Here is a 14039-nt window from a genome sequence, read left to right on the forward strand (position 1 = left end):
GAGAGGATTAGGTCAGCGGTTTCCTCATTTTTGCGGTTCAATATGAGCACTGAAATACCACAGAAATATACGAAAAATAATATACGTTCACACTTACATACTCAAGCACTATTCCTCGACTTTGATGTTCTATTTAATATTACTAGCTAGTTAAGACTCTTAGCATTAAAACTGTAGTTTTACTCGAATCATCATTCAATTCTCCACAGGACTGGATGATTTTCATGACTTATCTTTGTTGGAATAATAATAATTATGTGTTTTATCTCTTTATAAATTGATAAAATGAGTACCGAGTATAAGTTTGATAATTTATAACATCCATACAATCACTTTTAATTCGACTGCAATAAGAAGATTAAAATGTATTCATTCAATCCTCCTTTCTAGATCTCTTGCGCTTGTTTTGTTTGTTTTCTACCATTTTTATACGAAGAGTAAAAAAGTTATATTGTTTTTGTGCTCGAAAGTGGATGCACGACGGCGAGCTGAAAACTGATCGACATTACCAATATAACAATTGTATCTAACCTTCCAAAAAAAATATTTTATTCGATTAGTATTTTCTAAGATGACAGATGAAGAAAAAATGTAATTTGAAAAATAACCGCTAAAGTGCAGATGTAGTACTGAGTGCCGGGTATAAAAGTTGTGACGCGGAAGAAGCGTCTCACCCGTCCCTTCTCGTTTTGTATATTTATGTTTCCCAACCCCCAAGGGTCCGGCCACAAACCCCCACCCCTTACTCTGCGCATGTTGCGGCAGGTCAGGGTCATTCGCTAAGCCGCAAAAACAAAATTAAACGAATTTTCGATCAATCGCAGTTCAGCAAGTCAATTCACCAACACATATGTACATACATGCGTTGTCCGTGTGAAGTCAAGAAAAAACTGGGTTTGAGCGATAAAAAATAACAAGGCATACGGCTGCATTTGTTTATGTGTCTTACACGCACTCTGAAACTTGTAGCTGGCACGGGGCATGGTGAAATTACTAATTAGTAATTCTACCATGGCACGGGGTACTCTGCACGCACACTGAGAGGGGACTTTTTGTTTTTATGGGATGACTTAACTATATACTGTGCGGGTAGTGTTTATGGCGTTAACAGGGCGTTGCTATCCATCAGCTTCTGTCACACTGACATTCTTTTCTTGACAAAAGCTCGCAGATATTAAACATAAAAACTCTTTAACAATGGGCGCGTACTTCAAAAAGGGACCTAATTTTTCATGCTGCTCATTTAGGGCGATTTGGGTGAGACATGGCTTCCTGTCACTGTTTAGCTCCATGTTATCGTATAACAACTAGCAACAACAACAATAATACCAGATTTGTTTTCATGTTTTATTTCATTTCACTACATTTTAGGGGTGTGGTTTCAATGATGAACCACATTATACACAGATACAGAGATGAAGTACGAACTAAGGCATTAGAAGACTTGAATAAATTCAATGGGGAGTACGATTCGGAAATGCATCTATATACACGACGGGCAAAACAAAACTTCCAACACAGTCTTTCCGTTACAGAACGCACAAAAACAATTGCCGCTACTTACATGCTATCTAACTAATAATAACCACACGACTATAACTAAGTTACAACAACAAATCAAACACGACCTACAACATATGTACAAAAAAGGGTCAAATGCATCATCACCTCAAGTCAGCAAAATGTATGCATATCAATTTCTTATCTACTCATATCTTTAATTACTTCACAAGACTAGGCTGCTGATTCTGGCTGATCTATATTAAAGTTTTCATTAGTTTTACTTAATGGTTCAGTTCTTAATTTAATTTGCATGCATTTGATCCACGATCAGATAACACGATCTCTGAGCTTCAGACTTAGGGGCGTTTTCGGGGCCAGAAGAAACTCGAACTCCGTTTCCAGCGGCTTCACAAAGCTCACATCAAATGCCACTACCAGCTGCAAGAGTTTAAAGCTGGTCTTATTGAACTTTGGGAAACCTAAGTGATCATCTCGCTTACCTTTGCGAGTAGCAGCACCACCTCCATTTCCACGAAGCGTTTGCCCGGACAGGTTCTTCGGCCCACCCCGAAAGGAACCACAATGCTGGCACTGTCCACATTCACGGTGAAGTTTTCCGTTACAGGATCAATCCATCGCTTGGGGGAGAACTTTTTTGCCTCTTGGAAGTTGCTGTCCTTTTGGCATGCTATCATGTTTTGGCAGAGAACTACTGTCTATGGGTGTGTGCAAAAAGATAGAAACCATCATGAATGGAAAAAGAGTTTTTTTTCTCCGTAATATCACTACTTACCCCAGCATTAAGGGAGTAACCCGATAGCTCCATATCCTCCTCGAGTATACGGGCCAGACAAAAGGCGGTGGGTCTTAGTCTGTACGACTCCTGTATGCAGGCCTTCGTAAAGGTCGCGTTTGTGAGGGCATCCTGCAAAATATTTGTATCCCGATACTCACAGAACTCGCTCAGGATCCGGGTCATTGCCGAAGGTTCTTCGGTCACCGAGCTCAGGACAAACAACAAAGTGTTAGCTAGCTAAGAAAATATTTCAAAAAAACCCCGATTAGTCTAAGGACGCCGCGAGCCATGCGATGAGCAACCACTGACCGTTTCAATGCCTGCAGCTATAAAGTCAATAATAGCCGACTTCTTGTCCCTTATGTCCAGATCCTTGAGGTCCAGGATATTTAGAAAGACACTACGCAGGCCAGCGTCTCCTTCGTCATCGCATGCAGCCGACTTCTTGTGCTCCTCCAGCTCATTGTCGATGATCTCGGAGATGACACTGCGTAGAGGAATTCAACACATTTAGATAGAAAATAGCAAGCAACTTAAGGCCGTTGTGTACCTACTCATAGATCAAGTCCTCGGCCCTAGCAAAGTCCCGGTACGTCTTCGTCGGAAAGTACTTCCACAGACCCAGACCGTAGTAGGAGTCCCTCTGTGAAATGAACAGTTGCTTGACGGCCGCCGCTAGCTGACTTATCTTTTGCGGCTGCTGGGCATTGGTGGCCAGGAAGCCCATGCGACGGCCCAGCATCAGAGTGCATACTGCCTCCAGACCCATTAGATTGGCCAGCTCCTCAAAGTTTGGTACGACGAGGGTCTCTGGATCGCGTCTGGCCCTCAGCAGGTCGATGAAGTCATCGCAGACGGCATTTAGGGCAGGCAGAAAGTTTTGCAGTACCCGGGGTGAAGTGATGCTGGATGTGAGCGATGTGCGTAGTAGCTGCCACATGGCACCCTGCTCGTTGACGATTCCCACGCTGGCATATCGATCCGGACGAGACTGCCGGTACATAACAATAATCTCCGTGGGGGGCCGAAAAGGATACTTGCTGGGGTACTTGAGCACCTTTTCCAGGTCCTCGCGGTTGTAGAGATGTACGATAGGCACATTGGAGGGCATCACCTCCAGTACTATGTCCCCGTACCTCCTATTGAGGTCTAGAGAGGAGGTCGGGTGAGGGTCTTATTAGCATATGACCTAATGTAGTTTGAGGAGCTTTCACCTGCGTAGACCTCGTGCAGCTTAGTCATCTTGTATCGTCGAAAGAAGACAAAGAATATCCACTTGGTTCCGAGGAAGGGTATGCGCTGGGGACCTGGTATATCCCAGATGCTACGACGAAGACCAAGCTTCTGCTCTTCCGGCACGAGAGGCGTGGCATGGTAACAGTCCTCCAGCCGAGTGTTCTTCAGCAGCGGCTTAAGATAGGTCGCTCCGATCTTGTGCTTGTGGATTGCGCTATAGCAGCCTAGTACAAGTGCCAGGGCCAGCAACAGTATCACGGCCATTAACATCAGGCGCTGCAACAGCAGGGAAATCGAGATAAGATTAACTTTTAAGAACACTGTCAAGCATATAGTTACGCAAATTTTCACCAACGATTTTGTCGCGTTTCTAGGCCTTTAATTGCAACCTGGCGCATCGCCTGTATGTTCGACTCAATTCGATTCCAAGCCAACGGTCTTCCACTGGGTACGTGGCCTTATATAGCTATTTTTCGGCCAACCTATATCATCGATTTTGCATTACTTATAATTACCAATAGCTAAGATAGCCGCGATAACAGCTTGTTCTCTGTTCTCTGTTCTTGGTTCTCTGTTCTTTTGTCTGCCAGTTGGATTTTGCCTTACTTACTTATGGCAAAAGAAACAAGCTGTATGGGCCTGCCCAGATAAGATAGCGAACAGGTGTGATAAAGTTCAAGGTTAATTCCCCAAAAATAATTGTAATGATGGAGTTGCCAAAATGGCAAGCGTGCAAAAGTCTATTCAAAATACATGTATGGAAAAGTTTGGGTTTTAGATCGGCTGGTGGATTCTCTTCCCCGAAGATACGGCTGAGCTAGAAAGCTTTGTTAAATGAAAGCTTACTGCTTCATAATCTTTGATTAGTTAAGCCGGTATTTTCACCGGGCCCTGACGGAGTTCCCGGATGTGTACTTAGCTACTGTGCCGAGTCCCTGTCTGGACCCTTGTTTAAAGCAACCTTTGTTCTAGGTCCCAAAGAGTTCTCTTCAAAAACTCCTTCTCTTTACCTGTTATGGCTACTTCTGGATTATCAAGGGTAGCCATCTAGGCCCCCTACTTTTCACATTCATTATTAATGACCTGCCTTTCGTATTAACAAACTCTCGAGTCTCCAGTATAAGGGCATTTAATTTCACTCTCGCTTGCAATCAGATCTCAATAACTTTCATTACTTTCAGTCATGGTGTTGTGCATATATGACTCGAAATGCAAAGTTATAACATTTCATTGCTCTAGGGCCTTCTTGTCTCCTTGTACCCTCTGCGATAGTTCATTGGTTGATTATTTTGGTGTTAAACTAGACCTCAAGTTAAAGCTTTCTGAACATATTTCTACCATGGTAAATAAAGCCATGGGCGTGCTTGGGATTATAAAGAAATGGTCAAATCAATTTGATGATCCCTCTATAACGAAGTCTCTCAATATCTCAATTTTACAATACATACATACATATGTACATCAGGCCCGTATTTATCAGTATTGAAACACATTTTACTTTTTTCCCTGCGTGGCCTCAACTGCGATGCAACTGTGTGACTTCCATCCCACCGTAGTAGATGGCTTTTAAAAAACCTTGCGTCCTTAGTTAGTTGTAGAAAAAGGCTTGGTGTAATTGGTATGCACAACGTGATCATGGGGGACGTGTGTATGTAGCACTGACTGGTTGAGCATAAATATAACGATTCCCGTTAGACAAACTAGAAACTTTTTTGCTTCCACTTTGTAGATCAAATTATGCCTTGCATGAACCGTTAAGGGTTAATACTATATTATATTAATATTATATCCTCCACTAACTACTAACCTACTTCTCCCGTAGTTAGTTTTACTTTTTATTTTTTACCCGGTACTCGAAGAGTAGTATTTGGGCATTTACAAAAGTGAATGTATGTAACGCACAGAAAGAATCGTTTCCTACCCCATAGAATATATTATTCTTGATCAGCATCAAAAGCCGAGTCGATAAAGGCATGTCTCTCTTGTTTGTCGGCTAGTTCTTAGAAACTATAAAAGCTAGAGCCACAAAATATTGCCTCCATACTGCTGTGAAATCACACAGATTGTACAAAAGTATTTCAAAAATTTCAAAAATGTAACATTAGTACTGGGTATAAAAGTTGTAACGCGTAATAAACGTCTCACACGTCCACGAAAGGCGAACACTTTTGGCGCTGAATAAGTTGGAAAGCCTATGTTTTCGCATAATAACTAAAGGTGTGCATTATACAGATTTTGAAATTATTGTGGACAACATGAGTATAATCGAATGCTGTTTTGTATGCAAAATTGAAGAAGAATATATAATTGAAACTGTTGGTTATGCCTCAACGAATTTAATTATCAAGTACAAATAAAAACGAATTTTCTAAGGTAAGAAGCCCTTAAAATCATAGTCAGACTCAAACTCACCTAAGAACAATAAATATATCGAACAAAAAAGAACGAACAAAAAAGAACGAGCGAAAAAAAACGATTACCAACTAGAACGAATTAGGAAACGAAAAAAAACGAACTAAAAGAACTACCTACATTCCCTGAATAAAAATGAGTAAAATGAACGATGTTTACTTAACACTATTAAGGTAAATAGCAATAACTGCTCAAGAGAACCTCAGATCAAAGGTTTCAGTATGAAAGATCGGGGATTGGTTTTGAAATTAGACCTCAACTCATGTTTCTCAAAGCTGACACTTTTTTGTTCGTCTCTTGCCGACCGGATGTAAATGCAATATAATTGAACTAGAAATCAATTTAAGTCTAACGGAGGTGGGGTTACCTGTTCAAAATGATTAATGTACCACAAATGAAATTTAAAGGATACAAACCAGAGATAGATGATCAATTCCAATATTTGCCAGAGCTACACAACAGCGCAGATACTCGTCTATGATCGAATAGCAAATAAACGGAAAAGGAAAACTTCATGATGACTGCGGACTGCCGAACATTTTATTTGCAAAAGAATCAGGAATGCCAGATAAGAAGCCTTTGGGCTCAGGTAAGGTACATACTATAAGCACATACATATGTACATATGTATGTACATTGGTACATACATACATATATCGTTATCTACGTGACATTGTGCATATCATGGCTACCGAAGTGGGAGAGATGTGAATGGATAGATGGAGGGGCCAGTCCAGATGCGATTCTGATTCTGATTCGAAGAATGCAAATTTATAAGCTGATAGGCCTAAGGTTATTCTAGTGTGTGCAAAAGAAGAAACAAATAATAAGAAAGAAACTGGAAGTGTATACATATGGATGAATGTATATACAAGTCACAGACATCTGAGGTAAGCACTTCCTTCTTGGGTTTTAATTACTTCCTCATCTCGACGCGTGCGCCGTTCTTTGCGAATCTCACTTTTCCAATGAGCGCAACAAAAACTCGCTTTTTTATAAGAACTCTTGCAAATTCTTCTCAGGCATACAATCCGTCTCTGATTAATATGCAGATATGTAGATCCACTCGAGTATGTCCAATTTCAACCCAACGTTATTTTCCTCCATGCTTGGTCGTCGTTAGAGTTGTGTTAGACGACTAGTAGAAGAAGAAGCAGCTGCTGGCCTAAACCGGATTGGAAACCAGCTCCAGGCCACAGCGGAGAAGAAAGCATTCCATCCCAGGTTCGGTAGAAAGCATATTATGTAAGGGATTATTATGTAAAGTAAGAACCCGGCCATGGGAAAGTTCTTTTAGCTCTATATTTGTTATGATCTGATTCTCTCAGAATTTTAGAATTTAAGGTTGGCATTTCACCACCTTCCCAACTGGGTTAAGACGCAAATAAAAACTTCGTTTATTTTTTTTGGATCGCTTTGAATAACAATTGTTAAAATTGTTGATCTTTTATTTTCTTGAATGAATTAACAGAGATTAAAAATGAAGGGACCGAAAGAATTTAGCCTTTGATTACTTTAGGAGAGATTTCGATATTAATTGAGTATATCCGAGAAACATAATGTTATAAATTATAATTAAACCAATAATTATACTTTTTTTATTTCTACATCTGCTGTCATGTCACTACATTAATTCCATTATGCTCTTCGGATTCATATACTGCATACTCCACACCAAAGTTCTTTCACTTTTATTTAGCAACCTCTAATGCCTTTCTAACATGCGGGGCCTGCTTGAGATCCAAAGTCGGTTTACGTACCTGCTTTGGGACGGAAAGCAAGTTTGGTCATGGTCAGGCCAGGCGGCTTCTGAGACCAGGCTTTGTGGAGGCAGCACATAAGAAGAGGGGCAACAGCAAAAATCTAATGAGAAAATTTCTCTATTTCTATTTGCCAAGGTACATTGAACCTGGTTAAAGACTAAGTCAGGTGGAGACATTACCTCTCACTCCCTGTCCCCCAGCTATATATGTATATATGTACATATGTACATACATTTATGTATATGTATATGTTTATAGATATATTTCTCACTCATTCTATAGAGTCTTATTGGGGGAGAGGAAGCAAATTGCTCGCGTAGTTGGCCGTTTGCCGATCGTGGCCGTGACCATGAAGACATTGATCGCCATCGCCCCGACATCGAATCGAAAGCTCTGAGACATGGCTTGTGCAATCTATATATACTGATACACACTTACTAGTCTGCGTATGGGCGCAAGTGACATAATCTGCTGATTTCGTTTAGCTTTGAGCTGAGCTCGGGTGTTCTGTAACTGCGCAGCGTATCAAGCCCGAACACTTGCTCTTCTTTCGGTTCAATTTGCATAAATGTGAAAAATGTGCCAATAAAAATAGCTGCGAATAAATAACGAGCCAAGAATCACCGGCTATATCTAGTTGTATGTATGTAAATATATTTGATAAAAAAAAACTTGTTTATTTAGCAAAACACAAAAAATATTTAAAGTATAAATGATTTAAGCTTTTTTTTGTGTCACATATTCGGCCTGTCGTTGGCAACGTGAGCAATCGAACTTACACATACACTTAACTAAGTATGTATTTATGTCTATATGTTAACTCTTTCAGACTTTTCCTCAACTACTGCTGCTGCCCCTTTTCGTGTTGACTGCCTGACGCCACAAAAGAAATTGATTCGGCTGGTCGTTCTGGATTCGCTTTTGCTGACTTCATTTTTTGTCAAAGTCAATCGAAATTTAGTCGAAAGAGGAAGCCGAAACCCGATCGCAGAACATGACGAAAAATGCAGCAGAATCGTTCACCGCTCGTTTGGTGTTTATTTAACAAAAGATCAAATAAACTAAGTAAAGACATTTGTCAAAAATAAAGTAAAAAGTCGCGCGCGACCTGGTACAGTGGCCAAGTGATTGGAAATGACTATCAGATTTCTGGACAAAATTAAAATAAAAACCTTTAATTGCTGAATGCAAAGCAGTAACTAATAAAATCTGATGAAACTAATAACGCTTACTTTTACTACAAATGGGGATCTTAGCTACGGCTTAGCCAATTTAAAAAATTATAATATCCCATAAGATTTTGTGCCGTAATTATCGCGCGCATGCTGAACCAAAACACATGGGTCTTCATCGACACCGTCCCGACCCCAAAATATCTCTGGGTCAGTGCACGTTATATTCGCGATTTGGGACGGGACGTCCGAAATACATATAACAAAGAAAATACTAAGAAAAATGACTAATTATTACAAAATCGTAATCGATTGACATTCACTTTAAGAGGATTTGAATATACATATGTATGTACGTTGTATAAATGGATATGTATGTACATATGTACATATGTATGTATGTATATCAATATACCTCGAACAAATTTAAACTGCTGCTGGCCAGAGTCCCTACTGATGTGCTGTTTTTTTAACGATGATAATGAACTTAAGGTCTTCTCACATAATTGATAACAAAATAAATCATAACAAGAATTATATTTTTAATTTTATTGTGTTACACCTGAAATCACTCGAGCTGGCAGATAAATATGAAATAATAATGAAAAAAGTATAAATAAACAAATACAAATGACTCGAGCATACGGACAAGCAGCGGCAGAGCTCGACTGGAGTGGAGCGCAGCTGAGAGGCTAATTACAAATTAATGGCTTTCCTTGCCGAAGTATGTACATAAGTACAACGTGATATACATACATATTTATTATACCCGGTACTCGAAGAGTAAATAGGGTATATTGTATTTGTGCACATAACGGTTGTATGTAACGCACAGAAGGAAACGTTTCCGACCCCATAAAGTATATATATTCTTGATCAGCATCAATAGCCGAGTCTCTGTCTGTCTGTCTGTCTGTCCGTCTGTCCGTCTGTCCGTCTGTCCGTCCTGATGAGCGCCTATTACTCAGAGACTATAAGAGCTAGAGCCACCAAATTTTGCATCCAGACTTCTGTATGCTCACACTGTTACAAGTGTATTTCAAAAATGAGCCACGCCCCCTTCCGCCTCCGCAAAAAGGGCGAAAACCTCCCAAATCTACAATTTTGAAGATAACAGAAAACTAAAAACGCCATTCCGTAGGGAATGACCATATCTATCAGATCACCAAATTGGGATCCGATTGGATCATTATTATAGCCACAATGAAGAAATTAATTTGCAGTAGCCAAACCCACCCCGTCCCGCAGCATTCACACTCTGCTTCGCGCTGTTTATGGCCTGGCCCCTGACACGTCACTGCCTCTGCCGCTGCCTCTGCCGCTGCCTCTGCCGCTGATTCTGCCGCGACTCTGCAGTGTGTGTCTATAGGGGAGGGTGGCGAGCTAAAGGAGCGTGTTGGCGTGAGTAGTGTTGTTGATGTAGATGACAGATGAAGAAAAAATGTAAAATTTGACAAATAACCGCTAAGTTGCAGATGTAGTACTGAGTGCCGGGTATAAAAGTTGTGACGCGTAAGAAGCGTCTCACACGTCCCTTCTCGTTTTCCAATATACTCGTACTATATACGCATGCACTCAGAAAAGTGTGTGTTTTTTACAGCTTGACTCATTTTTGTGAGTTTTAGTTGCATTTTATGATCAACGAGTTGAGTTTTTGCAGCTCAAGCTGTAAAATATTCAATGAATTCGCAACCGAGAAATGGTTATGTGGGGAAAGTCCCATTGGTTTTCATGGAACCTGTGGGACTTTGTTTTTACTTTCAATAGATTGAGTTGGTGAAAATCTATTGAAGACTGTTAAAAAATCGAGTTACCATTGATTCAATTACACTACCCGACACGATTTTGCCGCTTCGAACAAAACAAACTTTTCCTGAAAGAATTGGGGCTTAGAAATGGGTTGATGATACTTTTTTTTCTATGGCAGAACGTTTATTAAAAGATTTTGTAAAAACTGTTTTTTTTTTTGTAAATCTTTTTTTTTTGAGGTAGCGCTTGCTAGTAAGTAAGTAAGTTTGGTTCCAAACACAAAATTTTGGTGTCCACTTGTAGCTGCATCAAACAACTTTTCAGAAAAACAAAGTTCTTTACTTTTATACTCGGTGCTCTTTGGTACACCTGTACCTTAGTGGCTTTTTTGAAATTTTACATTTTAGAATATTTTTACATTCATAGGTCATCTACATCACTTCTCACGCCAACACGCTCTCTTAGCTCGCCCCCAACCCTAGAGCCGCACACTGAACGTAGCAGAGTGTGGAATGAGAGAATGTGCAAAAAATAACCAAAGCTGCTGGACTGGGTTTCTTCATACTGGCTATAACATTATTCCAATTAGGTGATCTGATAGATATAGTTCTTCCCTACGGAATTTTTAGTTTTCTTTTATCTTTAAAATTGTGGCTGTGAGAGATTTTCGACCTTTGTGGGGGAGGAAAGGGGCGGGCTAATTTTTGCAGTGTGAGCATACAGCAATTTGGAGGCAAAATTTGGTGGCTCTAGCTTTTATAGTCTCTGAGAACTAGCCGACGGACGAACTGACAGACGGACGGACGGACAGACAGACATGGCTATATAGACTTGGCTATTGATGCTGATCAAGAATATATATACTTTATGGGGTCGGAAACGTTTCTTCTGTGCGTTACATACATCCACTTTGTGCACAAATACAATATACCCTATTTAGTCTTCGTGTACCGGGTATAAAAAGTCGCTTTGGCTTCTTAAGGAAAAAAAAGTTGGATTTTGTCGAGTGGTGTTATTAATAAAAACTACCCGAGCAAGACTTACATTAGAAGCCAAAACTTTACAAAATGTAAAGCTAAATCATTAGAATATACTCACCAGTAAAGAGTAACAGTTTTAAATCCAATCAATTAGATTTCCTTGCAGGCTAGACCAGACGACTTGTAGCTTCTGGCATTTTCAATTGCATTGTATGACTAATGGGTGGAATTATCACTTGAATATTCAATTCAGCACTTTCAAATTATTTTTAAAACACTCTGATTCTTCATTCTTCATTCTCTGCTATTAAATATACATATGTACATAGTATGTATGTATGAAAATATATTATATATTTGCACATTGTTTGAGTGTTGCAGTTATTTCAAGCTCTTGTTAGCATTCGATGGCAGACTCCTCTGTCCCACTTCCAAGTGCAACCTCTGGTCTGACGAAAATCCTAATCATCATCAAGACATCTCACTCACACTCGTTCTTTCTCTAAGTTAGGTTGATGGCTTACAACCGTTGCATGGAATTAATGATTTTGCAGCGATCTTTGAAATAATTAGAACTATAATACAAGTTGTAACAGAAACGAACCGATTCCTTCGCCGAGCCAGAACTCGTAACCGAAACCGACTCCGAACTCGAAACGCTCCTCGATCACTTGGTTGCGACAACGTCGCTGCTTAGTCAAAGACTGAATGATCTTTGATTTAAGTGTTTAATTTCTCTCTCATTGCCCAGATTGCCTTTTCCCATTTTCAAAAACGCAACGTTTCCCGCTCATTCGGCTCGCAACTTCTCGCGAGAGCCGAAGCAGAGCCGAAGTGAACGCCGAGCCACAATGTTACCTCATGTTGCTTGTAATCCGCTGGAAAGGTGAGTTAATAAATGTTTAATTCTGGTTTGCTCTCGCGAGAATTCTCTCTCATTCTCACCCGCTCTCAGCGTGACCCATGGTACAATTGTTAATCAGGTATGGACAGTCTCGTTTTTACATCCAATCAAAATTGTAAGGCTTTTTAAATAAGTGGAGGAATTGGAAAATTTAGTAAAAGAAGTCGTTAGATTCAAATAAGTCGTGAAGGCATGTGAATCTTAATGGTTTTGTTAGTTATTTATTTATTTCCCATTTAGATAAATCTTTTTTTATCATCCAACAAAAGCAGAATTGAAAACATTGTTGTGTTGGCAGATGAACGCCACCTATATGTTGAGTACAGAGTTGCTCCAGGACCAACTGTCAAATTTTTGTCTTGGATAAAGCGGAATGGATGGCTAGACCTTATGAAAAAATCGACCATGGTCGAGCCGAACCAACGCTCCCACGGAGTGGGGGCTTATTTACGGAGAACTACTGAATCGGATTCGATTCAGTGAGTAAGGTTCGAGTAGCTACATATATATGTATGTATGTATTTATGTATATATAAAATATGTATCTCACTGTGTGAGGCACTGATAGCACACGATGCTTTGATCACTCTCACTCTCCGTCTGGTCTGCTTACTACACTCCCATTCTTCTGGCCATGCTGCTGATAAGAGCTCACTGAGGTGCCTTCTCCGCTGCTTTGCTGTTTGGTTAGGGAAACGCGACACAATGGGGAATTTGACCACTTTTTGGTTATTATATTTATTTTATTTCAACTTTATTATAGTTGCACGAGTGTGTGTCCCAAATCTGCATATGTTTTTCGAATTTTTTCAAGTTTATTACATGTATGTATTATAAATTTTTCAAATTAATCGAAAAAATGTCTAAAAATAGTTTTCAAATGGTCTTCGAATAACCCTTATCGTTCTCAAAACTAGTGAGATGTATTACCGAGTATTAACTTGCAGAAAAAAATTCTTGTTCCGTTAATTTTCACTTGTTCATAGCAAACTAAGACTGTTACATCTTAGGTACGTAACATTAAATAATGGTGCTATTCTTATTTATATCGGTTAAAAAATTGACAGAAAAAGAGGACAAATTCCCCATAGTGCATGAGTACGAGCTTACGAGTGTGTACATATATGTATGTGTACTCTTTTCGCAAATAAAAGCTCAATGAAAGTTTGTCCAGAAACACTGAGTCAAGGCTCGTTTTTGGTGAAAAGTTTACTTAGAGCAAATTGATGCAACGCATTACAGTAACCGAACTGCTGATGAGAGTGTGCGGTGTGAGAGAGTGTATCTGTGATCGCCCGCTTGGCGTGAGGTAGGTTGCACTCTATAACTAGTTCGAGTGCGGCTTATTTGTTGGGAATCGAAAACAGCTGTGTGGCCGTTGCTGTCTGGATGTCTGAGCTGGCTACAATGTTGCCAGTGGCTTTAATTTTTGATACAGGGTATTTTTGGTGGTGTCCACTTGCTTGAGAACGTCTTGCATATTGTATTGTGTAATATTATTTTCCCCAATGAGGTTCGGAAGTT

General features: G+C 39.9%; 1 protein-coding gene across 4 annotated transcripts; it reads right to left on the bottom strand.

Annotated features, from left to right (window-relative positions):
• Positions 1-1693: 1693 nt before the first annotated feature.
• LOC117894358 (ecdysone 20-monooxygenase) lies at positions 1694-11872 on the bottom strand. 4 transcript variants are annotated; one of them, XM_034801350.1, is made up of 7 exons: positions 11730-11872; positions 3514-3811; positions 2854-3448; positions 2609-2786; positions 2297-2536; positions 2004-2219; positions 1694-1941 (listed from the first exon to the last, which is right to left on the bottom strand). In XM_034801350.1, the coding sequence occupies exons 2-7, from the start codon at positions 3803-3805 to the stop codon at positions 1831-1833; spliced, it is 1632 nt and encodes a 543-aa protein (XP_034657241.1). In that variant the 5' UTR covers positions 3806-3811; positions 11730-11872; the 3' UTR covers positions 1694-1830. The 4 variants fall into 4 exon arrangements, with proteins under 4 accessions (XP_034657241.1, XP_034657240.1, XP_034657242.1 ...); XM_034801349.1 differs by lacking the exon at positions 11730-11872 and adding an exon at positions 3891-3981; XM_034801351.1 differs by lacking the exon at positions 11730-11872 and adding an exon at positions 3887-3959.
• Positions 11873-14039: the final 2167 nt, after the last annotated feature.

This window comes from Drosophila subobscura, chromosome J (genome assembly GCF_008121235.1).
Source record: "Drosophila subobscura isolate 14011-0131.10 chromosome J, UCBerk_Dsub_1.0, whole genome shotgun sequence".
NCBI classification, from domain to species: Eukaryota; Metazoa; Arthropoda; class Insecta; order Diptera; family Drosophilidae; genus Drosophila; species Drosophila subobscura.

Excerpts from the sequence above, each read along its gene's own strand:
- LOC117894358 (XM_034801350.1), bottom strand. The coding sequence starts at position 3,805 with ATGTTAATGGCCGTGATACTGTTGCTGGCCCTGGCACTTGTACTAGGC. Across the intron at positions 2,537-2,608 it reads TAGCTGCAGGCATTGAAACG|CTAGCTAACACTTTGTTGTT; the intron begins GTCAGTGGTTGC and ends ATATTTTCTTAG. Across the intron at positions 1,942-2,003 it reads TGGTGCTGCTACTCGCAAAG|CTGGTAGTGGCATTTGATGT; the intron begins GTAAGCGAGATG and ends AAACTCTTGCAG.